Source organism: Lissotriton vulgaris, unplaced genomic scaffold, assembly GCF_964263255.1.
Source record: "Lissotriton vulgaris unplaced genomic scaffold, aLisVul1.2 SCAFFOLD_852, whole genome shotgun sequence".
Lineage (NCBI taxonomy): Eukaryota > Metazoa > Chordata > Amphibia > Caudata > Salamandridae > Lissotriton > Lissotriton vulgaris.
The window spans coordinates 770,477-795,270 of record NW_028252101.1 but is presented as its reverse complement, the minus strand read 5'-3'; the positions used below and the strand labels follow the sequence as shown (position 1 = coordinate 795,270).

At 48.6% G+C, this 24,794-nt stretch overlaps 1 protein-coding gene across 1 annotated transcript in view; it reads right to left on the bottom strand.

Annotated features, from left to right (window-relative positions):
* EWSR1 (EWS RNA binding protein 1) overlaps positions 1–24,794 on the bottom strand; it is a gene marked incomplete at its 3' end in the record, with an annotated part of 116,133 nt that overhangs the window by 62,207 nt on the left and 29,132 nt on the right. The window contains exons 3-4 of the mRNA XM_086951008.1: positions 1,296–1,347; positions 477–609 (exon numbers count right to left, since the gene is read on the bottom strand). Coding sequence (XP_086807134.1) covers positions 477–609; positions 1,296–1,347 — 185 coding nt within the window. The remainder of the gene's footprint in view (positions 1–476; positions 610–1,295; positions 1,348–24,794) is intronic.

The window sequence follows — 24,794 nt, the reverse complement described above, 5'->3', positions numbered from 1 at the left end:
GTTTTGAGAAACAATAGCAACACAAAACACATGCAAGTTCAGAGCGTAAAGAACTGGATGAGTGATCACATGTACTTATAAAACCGACAGCTGGCCTTCCATTAAGCACCGTAATATTGAACACATTTTGTTAACAGGCTACTGGAAAACAAAAGCAAACCTGCGTAAGGACAGGATAGCATGCACATTGATAAAGAAGGGCAAGTATTAGCACAAGGCTCCCATCAGAGATTAGACCGATATATCCAGCCAGTTCCTGCTCGCTTAGCGTGAACATGCAAGTGTGAGAAGTAATAAGCTTGGGATGCAACCTTCTACTGTAAAAGACATGGTAAAGAAATCAAGACATGCAAGTCTTGATCTGCATGCTAAATATAATGGGCTACCTAAAGCTGGACCGTGTATAAACAATTGCACCCTAACAAATACACTATTCTGGTCCCTCACAAGCATTTCTGCTCCCACACTACCCTTACCAGTTGGAGGTTGGCTGTAAGCCGCAGCATAGGCAGCAGTCTGTGCATAGCTGGCAGTAGCATTCTGAGCCTGTGCATAACCATCAGTGGGCTGCCCATATGCTGCATAGGCCGGCTGTCCATAAGCTTGTTGCTAAAGGAGATACAAAAACATTGAACATTTAAAGTTAGCCCATCATTAAATTCATGCATTCCCGCTGCCAACACTTTTATTTCAATAAAAACATGAGTTCAGAACAGGGAACTGAAACAGACTTTAGCAAATAGGTTTCAGAAAACATAAATCCGTTTAAAATCTAACTGCATCTTTGAAGGGCCCACCAGCAAAGATACTCCAGGATCAAAGAATAAAACGTGAAAGGTATCCAAAGTAAGCAAAATGGGTCAGTTTACGTCTGTGTACATAATTTAAAAAAAGAAATATACTGACATCATTTACAAGTATTCTGTAAAATAGTTGCTAGCAGACGAGGGAGAGAAGGGAGGGAAGAATAGTTTCAAGTATTCACATAGATGGTTCATACAATGTGGCGCATATTTAATTAGTGTGCAAATCTAGGAGACTAACCTAGATACATTTATCGGTTGTTAAACTCACCTAATTAAATTATTTGGCCCTTTAGACCTATGTAATGCTCAGTTACTATCCTGGGCCACATCCCTGCTACCCTCGAATACTCCGTATTAAGAGCAGTTTAAAGCACTCCAAGATGCGTTTGTTGCACATTAAAGAGGCTCAATTAGGAAATGTAAACACAGATGGAGGACAATTTGAAAGTGTGCTGGGCAAAGGCACTTAAGGAGATGCCACTCACTCACCTGGGTGGCCTGTGCATAGGGTTGGGTTGGCTGAGCAGCATACGCACTATAGCTGAAAGAGAGAATTAAAGAAGTTCAGCCACACAGACAATTATGTAAAACAGCCGTAGCAGTAACACTGTTGAAGCACTGGAGCATGAACAGAGAGGCTCAGCATATAATTCCCCAGAACTATCTTGTTCTGCAGTTTCTACAGCTTTCGTTGATTTAAGTCTACAGCTCCTGCTTACTCGTGGCATCACCTGCAAAAATAACTGCAAAAATAACTGCAAAAACGGACGTCAAAAACCTAATATCACTACAAAATGCTTCCACACACTTGAAACAAGAGACAACAAATAAAAGTGAGGTGGTATGCACAAATGGAAGCTAGCCGGAACTGACAGATAATTTTAAGACTTCTGTAAATTATACCATTTAGCATGCTGAGTCAATCATAACACCTTCCCTATAAATGAAGGCTCAACAATATATATGGTTCCAGATCAAGTACACAGCATCTTAAGGAGAAAAAAAATACCAGTTATACGTACGTCCTTTTCTAGTTTGCCCGGTGTGCTTTGTGATACGGTGTGCTTTGTGATACACAGCTCTGTGAGTACAGCTGAATACGAAGGAAAAACACTGCATAATCGCATAGAATATGTAAATATCAAGTACGAGCTTCAAACAGGTACTTAGGGAGTCAAAATATCGAACCCAAAAAAATGCAACATACTTCGCATTGGAGTAAAGTCCAAGTGACAGTCAACTTGAACTAGATTTTCTGAATAACCATCAACAAGTTCACACGAAGGATTAACCAAGATGTCCACTGGGTTTAAGTTACACTTAAGTTCATTAGGTTTTAGTTTCCGGTTATTAACTGAAGACCTCCATCTCTCTCTGTCCATCAAAGAGGTGAGTTTATAATATCGGGATCAGAGCTAACAAAATGTGAATAATCACATCAAATGTAAAAGGCACAGCATTGCAATTCTTGTGCAGCATTTTTATAATTTTAACAATTCCGAACGAAACTATTTCCTATTGTGGAATCTCTACAAATTAACAGGTTATGTACCTTCTGTTCCAAGCGCAGCAAATATATATTTATGAGGAACTGGGTTTTGCAGTGGTGCAGGGCTTAACCGTTGAGTAGCCAAGCACTGGCATGGCCAATAGGTCTCGCATTTGGGACCTTATAAGTGCTTAGTTATCCAGCACAATATCCTTGGTGCCATCAAGTGTTGCATGGCTAAACACTTAAATCCCAAATGGGAGACCTATTGGCTATGCTAATGCTGCTTAGTTATCCAGCACAATATCCTTGGTGCCATCAAGTGTTGCATGAATAAACACTTAGAAGGTCCCAAATGGGAGACCTATTTGCTATGCCAATGCTGGTTAATATAGGAATGACTGCTGGTGGGCTATGCCGGCGCGCGACTTTCAGTAACCGCAGATTGGGACGAGCCGGAGAGTCGCTTTACAAAACAGCAGGCCCGGCTGCACACACGCCGTGAAACAAAACCGATCCGAGGAGAGGGGCACTGCTGCCTGAGAGCAACCTGCAATACATTGACTTTGAAAAGGAACACAGAAGCAGGATGTCAGAGGCAGCAGTGTGGCACACAGAAGCAGGATGTCAGAGGCAGTGCGGCACACAGAAGCAGGATGACAGAGGCAGCAGTGCGGCACACAGGGGCGATGTCCGAGGCAGCAGTGCGGCACACAGGGGCGATGTCCGAGGCAGCAGTGCGGCACACAGGGGCGATGTCCGAGGCAGCAGTGCGGCACACAGGGGCGATGTCCGAGGCAGCAGTCTCCACATTTACCTTACTGTATATGAATTGGGTAAAGTGTTTACACAGGGGGGGGGGGGGGGGGGGGGGGGGGGGGGGGGGAAACAAGCATTTGCAATGCAATCGGTCTCGCCTTTGGGACCTTGTATGCATTTAGCTATGCAGCACATCAGCCTGGGTTCTGAAACATCTACTGTTCTTTAAAATGGTAAAGTAAGCACCAAACTGCGTGACACCAGGTATTGGAACACATGGAGAGAAATATTGCCTTTCAGCGAAAAATGGTATAGTCCAAAGGTGTTTTTATTATAAAAGCAGAGCCTTCGGTGGTCATATCACTGAAAATACAAGAGTTGAAAAAAATATTGTCTACGATGCTCGTGGAAGACAATTTTTATGGACTGGTATCTAAAGAATGCTAAAATGGTTCTGGTATTTTACTGACCTCTGCTGGTCGTTTTAAAAAAAAATATTTTTTTAAAACATTTTATTAGGTGATTAACTGGGTTACACAGCTTCATGCCTACAACCAATCGTTTGGCCGGCAGCGCTTACGGACAGTGTGTACTATCAATAGCAAAAAAGGACAGTCCACATTTATTAACACAGCAAGCCGCCTACAACCGCTTAGGGCCGGCCGCGTTTCAACGTTTAGTCAATGGAGAAATATACATGTGCATGATAGAACCCACATCAAGCTGAGAAAGTTGCGGCGTACACAGAGGTACACAGAGGTTCTCTGGCTATCTAGGGCCAAACAATGACAATCAATAAGTAATAAATAACATCTCGTTACACAGTAGTCCTCATCTCCTTGTTCATTCAGATATATTCAGAGCCAACATGAGAATGTAAAAAAGGTAAAAGGGAGCGTCTTAGAGCCCCTGCTCTATGGCACAGCCCACCAGAGTGTCACGGACCACAAGGGTCATCATTCAGGAAACCACATGCAGGAAGGGCCACTCCAATCGCTTGATGACATGGGGAGGCTACTCATTCACCTAAGTATCAGCAATTGGTTGGTCGTCTGCCTCAGCGCGGGACAATAGATAAGCTGCGAATGGCGCCTATATATCCCTGGGCCGAGAGCTGCTATGTAGCAGGTCAGCATAAAGGGCGGAGTGTTCTTGGCAGTGTATCATGTCCGCAAGCCAATCCTTAAAATTTCGGCTCTCTTCCCCTACCCCACCAGCAGGCTATGCGGCGCTTGGCCATCAGCAAGGCTAATGCTACAAATCTGCAATGCACTATTGGGACTTGCTGGACATAGCTCAGTAATGCGACCAAGGGGGTAGGCTCAATGCTTGTGCCTATTATCTGGCTGAGGGCTGCGAAGACATGGTTCCAGTACACTAAAATGGTGGGGAATTCCCAGGCCAGGTGCAAGAAATCAGCCTGCAGTGCATGGCACCTGTCGCATTGGTCAGTGTCTCGCAGCTGGTGTTTGAGCACACCAGCCGGGGTGCAGTAAAATCTGTGTAGATATTTATAATGTATAATCCGAAACCTGCGGCTTGCAGACACTCGTTCAGTTTGTGAGCAACAGTATTCCCACTGCTCTTCCGTTACGGCTGTACTTAGTTCAGCCTCCCACTTAGTTCGGGACGGCGAATCTATGGTTACAGGCCTAGTGTGTGTAATTCGGTAGATGAATGAGACCAGACGTCTAGGTGAGGATTGCGGTGACAGCATGCAATGGTGGAAGCAATGGGGGCTCAGCAGGAAAGTCAGTATGAAGCGCCCTCACGCCTTGTTTGAGTCTAATACACAGAAAGCTATCCAATGGAGTATGGTTTGTATCTTTGAACAAGTCTCCCGAGTCCCAGAATGTGCCATCAGTGTAGAGGTTCCCCCACAATGAAATGGAGACGCGCCGCTGCAGCTTATGGAAGACTGCCTCCTGTAGCAGCGGCATGTCTGGGTGATAGGCCAGAGGGAGAAATGGAGAGTACAGCAGGGGGAGATCGAATAGGCTCTGTATACCCTACCATGCTGTGATTGTGGCATTTACTGTAGTCTGCGTGCGTTCCCAAGCATTCAGTCATATAGACTGCTCCTTCTATCGGGATTGGGTGTAGCAGCAAGTGTTCATCCGCAAGCTGTGGCATGTACTTGGGCTGTCGAATCCAATAGTATATATAGTGTGCCTGGGCGCTAAAGTAATAAAGTTCAAAATCAGGAAATCTGAACCCACCCGCTGCCTAAGATTTAGTGAGTATGGACCATTTCAATCTGGCTCTTTTGCCGCCCCACACCAGTCTGCTCAGTTCGGATCGGAGGGATGTAAAGAAATGTCTTCCAGGGAAATAAGGAATATTTAGGAACAAATACAATAGCTGTGGTATAACTACCATCTTGATCAAGGAAGCCCTCCCTGCCATAGAGAGCGGGAGTGTTATCCAGCGGTCAATTTTATACGTAAGGCGTGACAATGCTACTCCGTAATGGAGTCGCACGAGTCCCTCCCTATCCCAAGTGATTTTGATGCCCAACTAGCGCAAGTCTCCCTCGCACCATTCCAATGGGTATTCCAGGGGGAAACGCACCACCGCTTCTGTGAGCGGGAAGAAGCAGGACTTACTCCAGTTAATTTGGACACCTGACAGACGACCAAATGTTACAAACTGAGTAGGATATTCAAATTGTGCTGTGGTTCCCTAACGTACAAGGTAATATAGTCAGCATACATTGATATTAATATCTGCCTCATGTTGCATCGGAGAGCTAAATCATTGTGGCGTTGTCGTAGGCAGGCCGCCAGAGGTTCTGTAGCGATGGCAAATAATAGCGGGGATAATGGGCACCCCTGCCGCGTGCCCCTGGTAATCAAAAAAGTTCGCGAGAGCTGTCCATTAAATCAGTACCCTTGCTCCGGGCTGATGATACAGTAGGCGTATCCCCGATAAAAACAAAGAGTGGAAGCCCATGCGGTGCATTATCCCAAAAAGGAACGGCCACACGAGCGAAACAAAAGCTTTTGTTGCATCCAGAAAGACCGCTAAAGATTTTTGTCCCGTTTTAGAAGTAAACTTGGTATCTCGACCACACGCCCTCCATCGCGAGATTTCCACTTAGTGGACTTTTCAACAACATTCATGCACCTCGCACACTATGGGTAGATACCAGTCCGTCTTTCATTTTTGCGCCTGGAACCCAATCATCACTGAAGACACCATCCGCCTAAAGAACTCAATCCACTCTGGCTCACCAACAGACCCCTGCCCCCACCACATCTTCAACAAAGCCTACGCCATCATCGCACCCCATCTCCGTGATGTCATCAACTGCTCGTTCAACTCTGCCACCTAACCAGATAGCTGGAAACATGCCGAACTCAGCGCTCTTCTGAAGAAACCCACAGCAGACCCCTCTGAACTTAAAAACTACAGACCCATATCCCTCCTCCCTTTCCCGGCCAAAGTCATTGAGAAAGCCGTCAACAGCCAGCTCGCCGCCTTCCTTGAATCCAACAACTTCCTCGACCTCTCTCAGTCCGGATTTCGGGCCAAACACAGCACCGAAACCGCCCTCATTGCAGCAACAGACGACATCCGAAATCTTCTGGACAACGGAGAAACAGTGGCCCTCATTCTACTCGACCTCTCAGCCGCCTTCGACACAGTCTGCCACAGCACCCTCATACAACGCCTCAGCAACATCGGCATTCAAGGCAAAGCCTTGGACTGGATCACCTCGTTCCTAGCAGGGAGAACTCAGAGAGTCCGACTTCCCCCTTTCAACCTCAGAGGCCACCGAAGTCATCTGTGGAGTCCCACAAGGATCCTCACTCAGTCCCACCCTCTTCAACGTCTACATGAGCCCACTCACATCCATTGCGCGTCAACATAACCTTAACATCTCCTACGCTGACGACACCCAGCTGATCCTTTCCCTCACCGATGACCCCAACACCGCCAAAACTAATCTGCACGAAGGCATGAAAGAAGTAGCCGAATGGATGAAACAAAGCCGCCTAAAACTCAACTCAGACAAAACGGAGGTGCTCATCCTAGGATCTTCCCCATCTGCCTGGGACGACTCCTGGTGGCCTTCCGCCCTGGGCACAGCTCCCACACCCACAGACCATGCACGCAGCCTTGGCTTCATCCTAGACTCCTCTCTCTCTCGATGTCCAGACAGGTCAACGCAGTCTCATCCTCATGCTTCAACGTACTTCGCATTCTCAAAAAGATCTTCCGCTGGATCCCCCTCGAGACAAGAAAGACCATCACCCACGCACTGGTCACAAATCGACTGGATTATGGTAATACATTATACGCAGGAATCACAGCAAAATCACAGAAAAAACTCCAACGCATCCAAAACGCATCAGCAAGACTCATATTAGACGTTCCTCGCCAAGATCACATCACCGGACACCTAAAAGACCTCCACTGGCTTCCCGTCAACAAAAGAATTACGTTCCGTCTTCTCACCCACGCACACAAGGCCCTCTACAATCTAGGACCCGAATGACTCAGCTCTCGACTGTCCTTTTACAAGCCCACCGCCAACTAAGATCGTCCAATCAAGCCCTCGCCGCAGTCCCGCGCATCAGAAAATCCACCATGGGTGGAAGATCCTTCTCCTTCCTGGCTGCCAAGACCTGGAACTCACTACCCACTCACCTCCGCCTTACTCAAAACCACATCTCCTTCAGAAAAGAACTTAAAACCTGGTTATTCGACAAATAATGAACCCCTTCCCCCAAGCGCCTTGAGACCCTCTGGGTGAGCAACGCGCTATACAAATGCCCGAACTTGAACTTGACCCTGAAGCGTACCCGCCCACAATCGCGAGACTTTCACGTAATGGAGGGTTTAAAAACCTGGACAATCACCCAGCTTTTTATCTCCTTATCCGGCGACTTAGGAGATGGACACGCCGGCACGTATTCGCATCTTTGTGGCTAGGTGAGTGTTAAGAGATACGTGTTAAGCAGTACATGCTGGCCCGAGTTAATTTTGTTTGTCGTTTTAATTTGCGGCACCTTTTAACAGCGTGCACTAGTGTTCCACTCGATCATGCCTGATGGGTTGCCAACAAATGCCTGCTCTTTATTTTACAAACATGGAAACAGTACTTGCTGGCCCGAGTTAGTCTTGTTTGTCGTTTGATTTGCGACACCTTTTAACTGCCTACACTATTGCTCTGCCCTATTGTGCCTGGTGAGTTGCCAACAAATGCTTGCTCTTTAATTACTCTATAAACGTGGTTGCGGGTACACGTCCGATACGAAAACGGCGCTACTACGGCGGGCCTGGGTGGATGTCTGTGCCTGCAAGGTATTGGGCTTGTGGGGAATTGGCAGACCCGCATTTATACACAGTTGTGAAAACGAATAGTTTACCTGTCGGTGTAGTTTTGCAGCTTGAAGATCTTTCTGGATTCACTATGATGTGCATTATTCTGCGATCTGGTGGTTGGGTCCGGATTCGTAGTCTCTTTTTTTTTGTAGCCCAGGTGGGCGTCGACGTCCCACCATTTGGTGCACCTTCGTGACGTCGGCACGCTTCCTGCGGAAGCTCCCACCCTTGGGCGCCATCTTCGGATTCTTTCTTTTCTCCTTTGTGGTGAATCCATGGCTATGTCTATTAAACTTTCCTTCAACGTAAACTTCTTCACGTATATTTGTTTTGTTAAACGTTCCTATCTTACTCTATGTCCTTCCACCTTCTCCAGCCTCATCTTTCTGGTGGAGGTGGGTGGGTTCGCTTGTGAATCCAGAAAGATCTTCAAGCTGCAAAACTACACCGACAGGTAAGAAACAATTCGTTTTGCAGCGTGAATCTTTCTGGATTCACTATGCTGTGCATAGATTTCGTAGCGGTTTTGTCACTCATGTGGCGGCTGGGTGGAAGATGAGCGTTGGTTGTTAAAGATATGTTGAAGCACTCTTTGGCCCACTTGTGCTTCCTTGTTCATCTGCACATCTACGCAATAGTGTTTAGTGAAAGTGTGCACTGAAGTCCATGTTGCCGCCAGGCATATGTCTTGGATGGGCATGTTTGCCAGGAAGGCGATCGTTGCCCCTTTCTTTCTGGTTGAGTGGGCTCGTGGCCCCTCCGTGAGCTCTTCACCAGCTTGCATGTGGCAGAGCTGTATTGTTTTGGCAATCCATCTTGCTATGGTGTTCTTAGTCACTGGTCTACCCAGGAGACTCCTTGCGAAGGACACAAAGAATTGTTTCGTCTTCCTGTGTTCTTTCGTCCTTTCTATATAGTGCATTACTGCCCGCCTTGCGTCCAGAGTGTGGAGCGCCCTCTCCTCGTTTGACGTGGGCTTCTGGAAGAAGCTAGGTATCTGGATACTTTGGTTCATGTGGAATTTAGATACTACCTTCGGCATGAAATGCGGGTCTGTCCTCATCACGACCCGGTCACTGTGTATTTGTATGTACGGTTCTTGCAGCGTCAAAGCTTGTAGCTCGCTCAATCTGCGTAGCGATGTTATTGCTACTAGAAAGGCGGTCTTCATTGTCAGCATTTGTAGTGACGCTTTATGGATGGGTTCAAAACGGTGGCTTCATGAGTTCCGTCAGTACCACGTTCAAGTTCCATGCCGGCGGCGGCATCCTCTTGGGTGGCGCTGTTCTCTTCGCTCCTTCCAAGAAGCTTTTAACTACTCTGGAAGTGAAGAAACTTCTTCCTGTTTCTCCTCTTGTGTATGCCACAATCGCTGCCAGGTGAACACTCAGCGAGGACGAGCTTAGTTTAGCTTTGATCAGGTGCGTGAGGTATCTAAGTACTGTAGACTCTCAAGTCCATTTTCTCTCCCGGTTTTTCCTATGGCACCACTGCGTGAACCTCTTCCATTTCTCCCCATAGCACTTCCGCGTGCTGGGTCTCCTTGCTTCTCTCAGCACCCGAAGTGTGCTCTCTGGTAGTTTTAGATGTGCGAACTCTAAGTCCTCAGGAGCCACACTGACAGGCTGAGGCTTTCTGGTTCTGGGTGTAGAACTTGTCCCCCTTCCATGGAGAGAAGGTCTCTTCTTTTTTGAACTTGTGTGCTCTGCCCTGCGACATCTCCATAATCTGAGAGTACCAAGTCTGCCTCGCCCATTGGGGAGCCACCAGGATGAGGGTCATGTTGCTCGACCTGCACTTGTTCAGGACTCTGGGGGATCAGTGGCGTCGGTGGAAAAGCGTAGGCAAATTTCTTTGACCAGCTTATCCATAGGGCATTCCCATGGGACATTGGTTCCTGTTCCCTCGATGCAAAGTGTTGGCATTTTGCATTCTGGCGTGTTGCATACAGGTCTATTGTTGGTGTGCCCCACCTCCTGAACAGGTTCTCTGTCTCCTGGTTGTTCAGTTCCCATTCGTGGGACACCAATGCTTGCCTGCTGAGCCAATCCGCTTCCACATTGTCCTTCCCTGGCAGGTGTATGGCAAGCAGGTCTATCCTGAGTGGGATCGCCCATCTCCATATTTCTTGAGCCAAGCTCGACAGAGGGAATGACTGAGTCCCCCCCTGGCTTGTTGATGTAAAACATTGTTGTGGTGTTGTCTGTCTGTATCATCACCCTTTTGTTGTAAAGGTGCCTTTGGAAGGCCTTGAGGGCCAGCAACACCGTTTTCAGTTCCAGGTAGTTGATGTGCTTGACTGCATCTCCTGGGTTCCACAGACCCCTCACTCTGAGCCTGTTCATGTGTGCACCCCATCCTTTCTGGGATGCGTCTGTGGTGATGGTCACAGTTGGGTCCGGTGGCGTTAGAGGTTTCCCCATCGTTATATTCTACTTCGTCCACCATTTCATCTCCTCCTGCACATTGTGCGTAACAACCACTAGATCTTTCCAACTTCCTTCTGCTTGTGACCATAGCTGTTGCAGCCACTCCTGTAGTGGTCTCATCTTTAGCCGAACATTGGGGACCAGGTGGATGCATGACGCCATTATCCCCAAGATCTTGCTCACCGTCCTCACTGTCAGAACTTGCCCCTTCTGGTAGTGACGTTTCTCCCTCAGCAGGCTGAGTGTTCTCTTCTCGCTGGGTGTCACTCTGCAGTCGACCGTGTTGATCAGGGCTCCCAGGAATATTTTCACTTGTTCTGGGTCCATGGAGCACTTTCTCCAGTGGATGGAGAAGCCCAAGTTCGTGAGCGTTCTTGTGACCTGTTCTGAGTGAGCTTTGCACCTCGTGTAAGAGCTTGCTTTCACGAGCCAGTCGTCCAGGTAGGGGTACACATGTATACCCTCCCTTCGTAGGTGTGCGGCCACCGCCGCGAGGCATTTGGTAAAAACCCTTGGCGCTGACTTGAGTCCGAAAGCCAGGGTTGTGAACTGGTAGTGGTCTTCGTTCACCTTGAATCTTAACATGTGTTTGCGTTTCCTGTTCATGGGGATGTGCAGGTATGCGTCTTTAAGGTCTATCGTGGACAAGTAATCCCCGGGCCTTATTTGTGGGTTGACCTCTTGGAGGGATGTCATCTTGAACTTTTGAGTTTTTACGTAGGTGTTCAGGAACCGTAGGTCCAGGATGGGTCTTAGGCTTTCGTCCGCCTTTGGTACTCATCCGCCTTTGGTACTAGGAAGTAGTTTGAGTACACCCCCTTGTTCCGTTTTTTGTGCGGGACTTTTTCTATGGCCTCTTTGAGGAGCAGTTCTTGAGCTTCCTCTTGGAGCAACTGCAGTTCTTTGCCCTTGTGACCCCTTCTCTTTGGCTTTCTGCTTGGTGGATATCTTTCCAGCTCTATGCAGTATCCGTGCTGTATAATGTTTAGTATCCACTGGTCTGTGGTTATTTTTTTTCTTCCACTCGTGTAGAAAAAATCTCAACCTTCCCCCTACTGGTGTTGTGTGTTCTCTTGAGCCGTGTCCGTGTGAGCCTCCCCTTAGCTGTTGGTGCTCTCCCCCCTGAGGCTTTGGGTGGTTGAGTGCCTCCTTCCTCCTGGAGTCACTTTTGGGGAGGTTGATCACCACCTCTCCGTCTCTGGCCCCGTCCGTTTCCTCTCCCTCGAAAGGACTGGCCCCTATTCTGGGAGTTCCAATTCTGCCTCTGTTGACCCTGGTGCCATTGGTTGTCACTCTGTTGACCATGGTGGTGTGACTGTTGCGAATGTGAATGCTGGTTTCCCCCTCTACCATTTGGTCTCCTTGTGGGGGTGCCTCTCCGCATCCCCCTGAATTGTAGGGCTCCCATCGATTTGGCTGTCTCATTGTCCTTCAGCTGAGCCAGTTTGTCATCTATTGATGCCCCGAACAGCGCCACCCCGTTGAAGGGGGTGTTCAGGATGTTATTTTGCACTTCTGCCTTGAAGCCCGATATTCTGAGCCAGGCTTGCCTTCTCTCAGTGATGCCTATGGCCATCAGCCTGCTAGATGTTTCTGCCCCATCTAGGGCTGTCTTCAGGCATGCGTTTGCTATGTCCTTTCCCCCCTCCACGAGGTGGGCTGCCCACTGCCTGTACTCCTCAGGCATGTGTTTCAGCAACTGGCTCATCTCATCCCAGTGCTGGTATTGGGGTCTATTCAGGAGTGCATTGAAGTTTGCCATCCTCCAATGCATAGCGGCATTTCTTTCAATTTTTCTTCCAGTGAGGTCCACCTCCTGCTTTCCTTATCAGGTGGTGGGCCAGATGTTGGCACGTTAGCCCTTCTTCTGGCCGTTGCCACGATTATGGAGTCAGCTGCCACGGTGCCCTGGATATAAGGGGGGTCCTCGGAGGAGAACTTGTACTTCTTCTCCGTCCTCGGGGTCACTGACCTGCATGTGGCCGGTTCCTTGAAGGCTTCAGTCCCTTGGGCCGTGACGCTCTTCAGCATGGGCAGGAAGCTGCTTTTCGTCTGTGAGGGGAGCAGAGTCTCCAGCAGGAAGTCAGCCTTTGTCTGTTCCTCCTCCAACTTCACATTGTAGACTGCTGCAGCCTTCTTAACGACCTCATAGTAAGCCCCGATGTCGTCTGGCGGCGAAGGCCTCGAAGGGTATGTCTCCACAGGTTCCTCGGGGTTATCGGCCTCGGGATCCTGCCATTCTTCCTCTAGCGACGCCGAGGATTCTGAGTAGTAGCTCTCGCGGAAGTAATCTCCTTCCGAGCGGTAGAAATCCTCCTCTTCTCCCTCATCTGTGGGATTTGGAGTTTTCGGCGGCTCCTCGGCTTCGAAGTCCTCCTGCACCTCTACCTCTTCGGCAGTCGCAGCGGTCTTCGAGGGAGTCGAGTAGGTCTTCGAGGGAATCGTGTAGTTTTTCATAGTTTCCTCGATGGCTCTCTTCCTCTGGCGCATACTCTCCATTTCGGCCTCGAGCCTTCTTCTCTTTTTCTCCATCTCTGCCGCTTGCTCGGCGTCGAGCTTTTCGGCCGGTCTCTTCGACGTTACCTTCGACGTCGCTCTGAGAGTTTTCTCGCTCGAGGGTCCCCTCGAGGGCCTGACTCGACGACCTTTGCTTTTCGCTGGTCTTTGCCATCTGGGAGTCCTTTTCGAAGGATCCGCTGGGCCTTTCGGAGGATGCGGCTTCGGACGTCGAAAATTTCGTCGCCGGCGCTCCTTTCGAGGACTTAGCCTCTGCCTTTCGGGGTTCTCCCTCAGGCTTTCTCGGCCCTGTCTGGGTTTTTGGGGTCGTAGACTCTCCTACCTTTTTCGAAGGTCTCACATCGGTCTCTACGACCGTGAAGTCATCTGGTCCCTCGGCGATGTTCTCCTCTTCGTCAGAGGAGGCACCCAGCTGGTAGAGGCTCGGCGTGGTCCCTTTCCCCTGCATCGTGTGGTGGGCCACCCTCTGTCTCTCTCGAACTCTCAAAGTCTTCTGCGTGAAGATTGAACAGGCGTTGCAATCCTCGCTGGAGTGGTCGATCGGCAGGCAGAGGTTGCAGACCGGATGCTGGTCCTTCTGCGCGTACTTGTGGTGGCAATTACGGCAGAACTTGAATGGGGTGTTGTCCATGTGCTCGCTCAGGGGGCCCCCTGCGCGCGCTTTTTCTTTGGCCGTCTAGTATCACGAGGTTTTCTCCTCTTTCTCCGTTCCGGCTCTAGGAGGTCTTCTTCTCCGACTTCCCTCGGTCCTTCTTCCTCAAAAACTTGGTGTATTTCCTTCTTTTCTCCTGAAACTTCTCCGGAGCTTCATGCGACGATCCAGACCCAACGGCAGAAAAAAGAATCTGAAGATGGCGCCCAAGGGTGGGAGCTTCCGCAGGAAGCGTGCCGACGTCACGAAGGTGCACCAAATGGTGGGACGTCGACGCCCACCTGGGCTACAAAAAAAAAAAAAAAAGAGAAAAAAAGACTACGAATCCGGACCCAACCACCAGATCGCGGAATAATGCACAGCATAGTGAATCCAGAAAGATTCACGCTGCAAAACTAGCTCGATCGGTTGTTCATCTTTTGACCTAGATGTGGGAGATCTATTGGACTGATTGATTACCCGGAATACGGGGCGGGGTCCCCCGCTTAAACCAATTGATGATATTCAGTATGTACCGATTCCCTATTTTAGTATTTAGGCAGATACAACTTTTTCTTGACAGGTTATTTGGAGGTAGCGATAGGCGTCTACCAACGCATAGTTGAGAAGAGAGCTATAAACAGAAGACCCTATGGAGATACCAGCTAACATATAGAGGTGGGTGTAAGACATTAGATTTAGTTTAGCACGGTATACACTTTTGTAGTAACAATCACTTTCTGACAATTCTATTTCCTATTCCGCTCCCTTCCTTGTTCTAATTGAAGGCAATGCATTGATTTTATCATATCAAGAGGTTTAACGTGACCATCTGGATATCCCTCGATTAGGGTAAGTGTTAATTGTGGTTTTTTTATGTCATAACATGACCACATGAGTGTCGGAGAGATCACAGCCTTTCTATATTTGGTCATTTTGTTAACAGGACATCAGATTGCAATACGTTCCCAAAAATAAGGAATCCTAAAATTATCACAGGACAGGATTAAAGAAATCCCCTTTGAGTTCTCGAATTATAGTCTTACATGTAAGTATTTAAAAACTAAATTTCCAATCATGGTCAATTAAATTACGAGATTGGTCAGGTATTTAATTAATGATATTAAATAGAACACCCTATAGGATAGAGGTTGAGAGGACAATGCACTTGTTTAGAAAACATGTTTCTCCAATTTGCTTGTGTTGCTTTCTCCTATGAACTTGTCTCATACACTTTGCTTATGTCATATGGTTTTCTAATTTCTTCTTTTTTCATAAATTGGCTTACTGGTTGCTTTAATTGGGATGTCCTGTCTGTTTTCAACAAGGTTATTTTTAAACATGGTAATTGCTTTGTGGTGACACTGCCTGCTCTTATTGGAAGAGGTCCTGAAGAAGGTGGCCGTGAGTCGCCGAAACGCGAGTCGACCAAGTGCGGGGTCTCATTAATTCTGAGACCTGAATTCACGATTTTTTCTTCCTTGTTGGTTGGTGTGGTGATGTTTGTAGATAGGGTGAGACTGTTGATGATGTTGTGAATGAGTGAGAATGCTGTAATGGAATGTTCTTTTCCGGGGGCACTTTTGAATTGTGGATATATGTTCAGATATTGGTTTTGTAAATAGCAATTGTATGTATTTCATTAATTTTTCTCTTTCTATTTTTTTCTGTACTCTATTTAAAGAAAAGTTTATCAAAAACTTTCCTTTTTAAAAAAAATTGTAATTGTTGATATGTGAAGAATTATCAAAGATATATCTATATATATAAGAAGTAATGATAAGTAAAAAAAATTTACGGTAAAATTAAATAAAATCTGTATTTTTGAAAGGATACTAGAGATCATTGTGCCTTTGTAACCATCATCTTATTAATTAGAGACATATTTGCATTCATGTGGCCTTGAAGGGAAATCTGTTCTTCGCATTGTGTTGTTCCAGTAAAAGACTTACTTGGTTGGCGACGAGTTTGGCCAAGATCTTGGTGTCGCAATTTAGGAGCGAGAGGGGCCTGTAGGACCCACACAGGTGAGCAGCCTCATGTGGTTTTAACAGTGAGATTATGAGCGCTTCCCTCAGAGGCAGGCAGGGATCCCACTTCCAGCGATTCTTCATATACTTCACGGAGAATGGGTGCCATCAAATCTATATAGGTTTTGTAAAATTAAACGTCCATCCCCGCAACCTTGCCCGACTGAAGTCCCATTATGGCTTCACGCACCTTATCTAGTTCCAAGGGAGCGCATAGGAATTTCCGATGTACATCACTAAGCCAACCGAGTGCAATATCCCCCAGGTATGCATCTAGATCTAAATCCCCGGAGCCAGAGGTCGTGTATAAAGCTGCGAAGTGGTCGGCAACTCTCCAAGTATGCATGCAGTGTCACAGTGGCGCGTACCATCCGGTCCCTCCACTTCCAACACAAACAAGAGTGTCGGATTACGTCTGCCAGTGCCTTTCCAGGGCGTTCCCCTTCACCATAACGCCGGGCCTGCCAATGTTTCCCCCTAAAACGCATTTCTCTTTGTGCCTTTTCCATGTAAATCATTAAGAGTGGTTCTAAATTTCTCTTGCGTTTCACCATCTGGTGTGCATCTGAGCTTATCCTCCAGCACCTGCAGCTCGTGCTCCAACCTAGACAGGGTATTAAGAATGTCTTTAAGGACCCCTGCCCCCTTAGAGATGCAGTAATCTCTAATGGTAACCTTGAAGGCATCCCAAATCGTGTCCAGGCTGTTAACTGACCCCTGTTCCTCACAAAGAAATCCCGCACCTCCTCGCGCAGTTCCTCCTGGAAGACTAGATCTGAGAGCATGCGCGTGTTTAGTCACCATGCGCTGCGCGGGGGGGGGGGCTAAAGTCATCATATGAAAAAGCTATCCAAACAGGGGCATGGTCAGAATATGCCCTGGCGAGGTGAGGAGCCTGGCGCAGTGTAGGGCCAAGACCTCGAGAGACAAGCCACAGATCTAGTCGAGCCCAAGTAAAATGCCGTGAAGTGAGTGCCTTCCCTGTCTAGTGGGTGCATATGACGCCAGGCATCAACCAACTGGTTGTCTTCTATAATGTCTTTTAGTACTAAGCCGGACTTCGTGCGATGGTGCGGATCGGGGTGCGATCGGTCCAGGGCTGGTGCATACGTAATATTAAAGTCGCCACCCCATATTATGTGCGTAGACCCTGTGCGTCAGATTGCTTCCCACAGGGAGGAGAAGAACTCAGGGGTGTCTACATTAGGGCCGTAGCAGCACATCAGCGTAACCGATTCCAGGCCCAGCCGACCCCAGAGCAGGAAGTACCGCCCCTGATCGTCCCTCACCAATCCCGCAAGATGAAATGGAACGGGTTTCTTGATTAATATCGCAGTGCCCCTAGCGTCGGAGGAGTACAAGGAGAAGATGCTATGCCCAGCTCAACGGGACGCAAATGTGGTGGGCCTCTGAGGTGACATATGCATTTCCTGCAGCATTGCTATGTGGGTGTGATGCCTATCAAGGTATGGCAATATCTGTTGCCGCTTCCTGGGGTCCCCAAGCCCCCTTACATTCCACGTGATAACATTTAGTCGTGTGTCAGCCTGCTTAGCCATGAAGATTTAGAGTTTGTGTAAGAGCTGATAAGACACTCGCCAGTATATGAATCCCACCCGCCCCTCCCCATCAACCCTATCCAACAATCCCAAAAATCAAGCTTCGCCAGCTCTTGTGGCCAGGCAAGTGTGGGGGAACACCCTTTGAAGGTCATCTAGGCAGCAACACAATCCACCCCTTGCTGCCGGAGCTAGTGTAGAAACACTGCAGCTCCCACTCGCATATGGGGTGCCCAGCGAGTCATCTTCCAGCATCCCCAAGGATTCCCCAATCCAGTCATTTTACAGTTCGACAATCTCTATACGAGTGTGGAGAGACCATACCTGCAGGAGACAATGTGCAGTGCAAGACAATCGGGGACCAGAGTTCCTTACTGTTCATCCCCGCCTTCTTCCTCCATCGGCGCCTGCCATTCATCTTCCTCACCCCCCTTGCGGGTGCGCCGTGTGCCGTAGATGCTTGAAAAAATCATGTACCTGTTGTGGTTTCGTAAAAAAGCGCTGTCAGCCCTGGTGAGTCCCCCGCAGTCTCAGTTTCGCTTTGACGTCTAGAAACTTCCTCCGTTCTTCCTGTACATGGGGTGTAAAATCGGGAAACCTGGTGAAGGAGTTCCCCTCATAGGATAACGATTGTTTGCCACAGGCGGCTCGCAACGCCTCGGTCCCTATAGTTCAGAAGTCTGGCTATTATGGGTCTCGGGGTGCACCGGGCTTAGGTCTGGGGGTCCGGCGATCTGTGGGCTCGCTCGACAATGAACCTGGGGGGACAGACAACAGAAGCTTCTCCACATAGTCCTCCATGCGCTCTGTGTTGGTGGACTCCAGAATTCCAATTATGCGTAGGTTGTTTCTTCGACTGGCCTCCAAATCCTTATTCTTGGAGGCGATGACACGAAGCAGATACTCCATCCTAGATAGCTGGGAAGTATGCCCGGCCACCACGCCGCCCGAGTCCGATATACGCCTCTCCGCCTCCGCGATACGTTCCTCGTGAGCATCCATTTTATGGACAATAGCATCCATGCGGGAGGATAACCTGTCACCCTTGTGGGCTATGGTGGCGAACCCCTGGGCATCTCCCGTAGGATATCCTGCATCTCAGCGGGTTAAGCAGACGCACCTTCAGCGGAGTCCGCAGTGGACGAGGTGGCGGGTTGATCGTGCCCTGTCCGGGCATACCGCTTGGCAGCGTCAAAGGTGATCTTGGGCTGTCTCGGGTCAGTCTTGCCCATGTTGGTATAATGGGCAGGCCCAGGGATTAGTGGCAGCAAAGGATAGGACAGAACGCAGGATATCGTCGCTCTAAAAAAGCACGGCCTAGGTGTTTCCAAGGCCCCCGCTAGCGCCTCCAGTGACCCAAAACGCGCCTCCTCAATAATACCTTGCAGTAGCAGCCTTCTAGTGAGCCTAAACCCACCACGGATGTTCACAAATATCGTAGTACTTGGCTAGAGCGCTCCCAGGGTCATGAATAAGGGCCCAGATACACAACACAGCAGTCGTCTTCCCCTTGGAGGCTAACGTTGCAATAGCACGGTCCAGAGGGTCTCCTCGCGACAGACAGGAGCTTTAAGATGAATCCGGTGAGCAGCCAATGCAATGCCGATCAGGGGGGACAGCCTGGCACCTTAGTTTGGTCATGCAGGGTGTCCGACGCCAACTTCTGTGAGCGTTGTCCGGCCGCGTGAGGGGGGGGGGGTCCCTCGGAGGTCGCAAAGTAAACGTGTCCCGGAGTCTAAGTATTCGTGCACAGCACTGGCTACAGGCCCAGGGCCCGCACCAAACAGGACAGCCACGAGGATCTCCAGGAGAGGGGGGGGGGGGGGGGGGGAGGGGCATGGCAGGTCACCCCTCCTTACCGCAGTAGGCCGGCGATGCTCCGCTCTCTCCGAGGCTGGCTAGAGTCTGGGGAGGTGTAGTGGGAGATTTTCCGGAGGTCTGAGAGTTCCGAGGGTCCAGTGAGAGGCGGTTCAATAAGCCCCGGGCGCCGGCCCGGCCTGGCCTGCATGCGGCCTAGTTCCGCTCTCCGCGCCGCGGACTAGCGTAATTGTCCGATCCGGCCAGTGTGCAGTGCAGGTTCCACAGGCCGTTCCCATCACAGATCTCCGGGTCGACAGTCGGAGCCGAACGGCTCCAATCAGGCTGCAACTCTCGATGCAGGCTCCGCCAGTCCTGCAGGTGAAACGCTGCTGGTTTGGGTCTCCTGGGTGCCCATCTTTAGGATAATATATTGGATATTAATCGTCGGGCGGCGAGAGCCTCACACAAGGGCGGCCATTCAATAGTGTGCCACCTAGCGCCTTCTGCTGGTCGTTTTCTACCAAGACCGCTAAATAGAGGCAGTTGAACAGAAAACAAAAAGTCCCTAAGCGGAAGCAGACCAGTCCTTAGGCTGATCTCCAGAGCCCACCAAGTATATACTAAAGTATATAAAGGAGGTCTTGAATGCTTGCCCGAATATAAAAAATGAAAAAAGCTGCATTTGGTTAGCTGGGGTTTTGGTGTTCCGTTTCATGTGATTATGGGACTCCTATGGTGCAGATTGACTCAAAAGATAATAGTCCGCTGCTAGAATTGTACAACTTCAGTGCCAAAAGAATAATGTACCTTTGGTATTATAAGTGCTTGTTTTCTATCAGATGCTTTTACATGTGAGAAAATTCTTATCGTTTCTTTTATTACATTTTAGATTTTTAACCACTTCCATGTGTCTGATGCCCCCTGGCCGCCAGACGTCAAATTCACCCCCACCGCTGTTAATGATATACATGCTTATGTTATGTTATGGGTTTTATAGAGCGCGCAGCTGCTCCAGCAAAGGGGCGTCCCGGCGCTGATCCTAAACAAAACACATCAGACACAGAAAATCGGAATTTTTAAGGAAACAGAAAAGTTTTGATGGCCTTCCTAAATTGGTACAGATCATTAATTTCTCGCAAGTTGGAAGGGAGGGCATTCCAGAGCTTGGCTGCCAGATAACGGAAAGAGCGCCCCCCAGCTCTAGCACGATTGAAACGGGGGATTTCAACCAGATTCTGGTTGGCTGAGCGAAGGGCTTGCGTAGGCACATACATCCTTAGGAGGGGTTTTAACATTCTAGGATTAGGATGTTTTAAGATTTTAAAGGAGATGCATAGCGCTTTAAATTGTATTCGTTGGGCTACTGGGAGCCAGTGTAGCTTACGAATAGTGTTAGAGGTAGAACTAAAGCGGGGCAGGCCTACTACAGCTCTTGCAGCTGCGTTCTGGACGCGCTGGAGGCGAGCCGTTTCTGCTTTATTAGTCCCAAGGAGCAAAGAGGACGCATAGTCCAATCTAGACAATATCATTGACTGAACGATAAGTTGTCTGGTATCAGAGTCAAAAAATTTCAGAATGGTTCTTAAGCTCCGTAGAATACCGAAACATACGGCGGCCACCTTTTTAGTTTGGGTAATAAAACTAAGGGAAGGGTCTATCCAGACTCCCATGTTTTTAACTTCAAGTTTCGGTTTAGGAGTCACTCCCAAGTTGGAGGGCCACCAATGATCTCCCCATCGTTCTGGATTTTTCCCCACCAGTAGTACCTCCGTCTTAGAGGCATTGAGCTGTAGACAGTTGGCCGTGAGCCATTCTGCTACAGCCGCCAGGCCTGAGCGGAATTTGAGAGGGTCCCTTTCGTTTCCATCCGATAAGGCAACGGCTAGCTGCGTATCGTCAGCGTAGGACACGATGTTAAGGTCCCACGCTTTGGCGACAGCGGCTGAACATAAAGATTGAACAGGGTGGGGCTCAGGGCAGAGCCCTGTGGAACCCCCTGTCCAATAGAGTGCGCCTTTGAAAGGAAAGGTGGAGTTGACACTCGAAAGGACCTGCCGGTTAAAAAGGAACGAAACCAGGCAAGGGCCATATCAGTAACCCCAGCTTCTTCAAGCCGGCGAAGCAGGATCTGATGGGACACAGTGTCAAACGCGGCACTCCGGTCTAATAGGATGAGTGCCGCTGTTTGACCACGGTCAAGGGAGTCCCGAAGTTGCTCTATCATAGCCAGGAGCGCGGTCTCTGTGCTATGGCCAGCACGGAAGCCGTGCTGAGTGTCATTCAGAGTGTTGTTGATGTTAAGGACACTGGTAAGAGTGGTGTTAACATGGGCCTCCGCGATCTTCGTGGCCCAGGGGAGCAATGATATGGGCCTATAGTTTTCGGGCTTCTGGGGATCTAAGGTGGGCTTTTTTAGTATGGGGGAAACCCATGCCCGTTTCCATTTGTCAGGCACAATTCCGGTGAAAAAGGAGGCGTTAATGATATCACGTAAAGGGTCAAAACAGTGCAAAGCGGAGTCGCGAAATTGAGCTGGCTTCAGAGGGTCCATCGGGGAGCCTGATTTAATAAGTTTAGTAAGTTGGTCAAATCTTTCAGTGGATATTTCAGGGATAATAGATAGACTTGACACAGAGCAGGGAGTAACCTCTACTCCATTGCTGGGCTGGATTTCAGCATTAAAGGCTGAATAAATGGTCTGGATTTTTTCCACAAAGAAGGAGGCAATTTTCTCACATTGGACTGCTGAGGTAGTTGTGTTGTCAGAGGATTTCTTTGTACTAAGTTCTTTTAAAATTCTAAAAATCACTTTAGCAGGATTGGGGTTAGTTTTTATCTCAGTGGCATAGTATGCTGCTAGAGTTCTACAGATAGCTTTGTGATAGATTTTAAGCTGTATGAGATATTCAGCTTTTTTTTCAGGGCAGTATGCTTTCCTCCAATTACGTTCATGGCGTTTACAGGTCTTTTTAAGGCCTGCCAAATTAGCGTCATACCAGGGATTGGCGTCCTGAGTTCGTTTTGTACACAGAGTTTCAGGAATGAGCTTGTCAAGGGCCTGGGTAAGCCAGGAACAAAACGAGTCATATCCTGAATTAGCATCAGAAAAGGCGTTAAAAGAATCACTTTCTAGAAGGGAGTGAAATTCTGAGGCGCGAAGTTTGCGCCATGGTCTCTTGCGTATGACTGTCTGGGGGTTATGGTTATTGGAGGTAGATATGGAGAGAGATAGTGTAACCATTAGGTGGTCCGACCAGGCAATAGGCATTGGAGCAGGGCAATGGGGCGAGTCAATATTAGTAACAAGCACTGGCGTTGCCAATAGGTTTCGCATTTGGAAAGTTGGAGCTATTGGTTTTGTAAATTACATTTTATATTTATATATCGTTATTGGCATGGTCAATAACAATATATAAATATAAAATGTCATTTACAAAACCAATAGCTCCAACTTTCCAAATGCGAAACCTATTGGCAACGCCAGTGCTTGTTTTAATTTACGGAACTGGAAAGGTAACAATTTTTTTTTTTTTTAAACTGCTGATAGAGAAAGACGGAGGGTCGGTGTGGGCAGAAGCAATGCTGAAGGCGCAGGTTGTGAGAAGTAACGCAGAGGGCCAGGGTTTGTGGCGGAAGTCACATGGAGGGAGCAGGTAGGAGTGCACGAGGAACACCAGAGAGCGGGGGCGAAGAGTCGAGCAGTGAGGTGTGGGTGAGGTGAAGCAACAGAGGGCGTGTGTAGGTAGGAGAAGCAATGGGTGAAAGAGCAGTGTAGAGCGGGTGGGGGAGAAGGACGCTGGCGACAGAGCAACATGTAAAGTAGATTGGGAGAGAGGGGCACATGAGCGACGGCTGAAAAGCAAACAACACGTATGAATATAAAAAAAAACTACGAGGTATAGAATGACGAGCAACGTGATGAGAAAGGGAGGGGGGAAACAAGAAAACGATGGGAATAGGGGAGAAGTGTGGCAGTCAGATGGCTGCGCGGAGGGAAGCCGGATGGGGGCGGGAAAGCCTGGTGGGGGGGCGGGAAGGTATAGAATGACGAGCAATGTGATGAGAAAGGGAGGGGGAAAACAAGAAAACGATGGGAATCGAAAAATAGAAACGAAAGAAAAAAAATGACAAGGTAAAACCGGGAAAGCAAGAAAAAGAGGAAGCCGGATGGGGGCGGGAGAGCCTGGTGGGGGGGCGGGAATGCGTGCGAGGGGAGAAGTGTGGCAGGCCAAGGTGATGTCTTGCATAGAGCCCCGTCCTATAAGTCCACAGCAAGGCAGCAAAAGTGAGCACACTTGGGCCCCTTGCTTGCTCTATTTAAATATTACAGTGTTGTTGCCAGTACACAACAGAACCACCTTCCTCAAAAAGAGGAGGTGAAATTACGTCACAGTCCAGACAATGGCAGAGCAATAGAAAAGTTTATTTGGGGTACAGATTTGGTGATACTTGACAACGTCTACCATAAAAAGGATATAATGGCCTTTTCAAAAGTCCAAAATATCGAGCTACTGCTTATTGGGAACTATAATAAACAATAACCTCAATTAAATGAAGCATATAATGTATAGCTAGAAGCGTCATTTTATCACTGTACAAAGTCATGAAAGTCAGGCACGAATATAAACAGAGACAAGATAACACAAAATTATGCCTGTGTATATGAAGGCGCTATTACGTGGCTGTCACGTTATTTTGAAGGTGTGTATGATCCACCAATGCTCATGCCTACAAAATGATTTTTTTTAATGTACGGAACTGGAAACGTAAATATATATATTTTTTTAAACTGCTGATAGAGAAAGATGGAGGGTCGGTGTGGGCAGAAGCAATGCTGAAGGCGCAGGTTGTGAGAAGTAACGCAGAGGGCCAGGGTTTGTGGCGGAAGTCACATGGAGGGAGCAGGTAGGAGTGCACGAGGAACACCAGAGAGCGGGGCGAAGAGTCGAGCAGTGAGGTGCGGGTGAGGTGAAGCAACAGAGGGCGTGGGTAGGTAGGAGAAGCAATGGGTGAAAGAGCAGTGTAGAGCGGGTGGGGGAGAAGGACGCTGACGACAGAGCAACATGTAAAGTAGATTGGGAGAGAGGGGCACATGAGCGACGGCTGAAAAGCAAACAACACTTATGAATATAAAAAAAACTACGAGGTATAGAATGACGAGCAACGTGATGAGAAAGGGAGGGGGGAAAACAAGAAAACGATGGGAATAGGGGAGAAGTGTGGCAGGCAGATGGCTGCGCGGAGGGAAGCCGGATGGGGACGGGAGAGCCTGGTGGGGGGCGGGAAGGTATAGAATGACGAGAAAACGATGGGAATCGAAAAATAGAAACGAAAGAAAAACAAGCTAAAACCGGGAAAGCAAGACTATTCCGCCATGCTCGGCTCGAAAAAGCAAATGGCCGGATGGGGGCGGGAGAGCCTGGTTGGGGGGGCGGGAATGCGT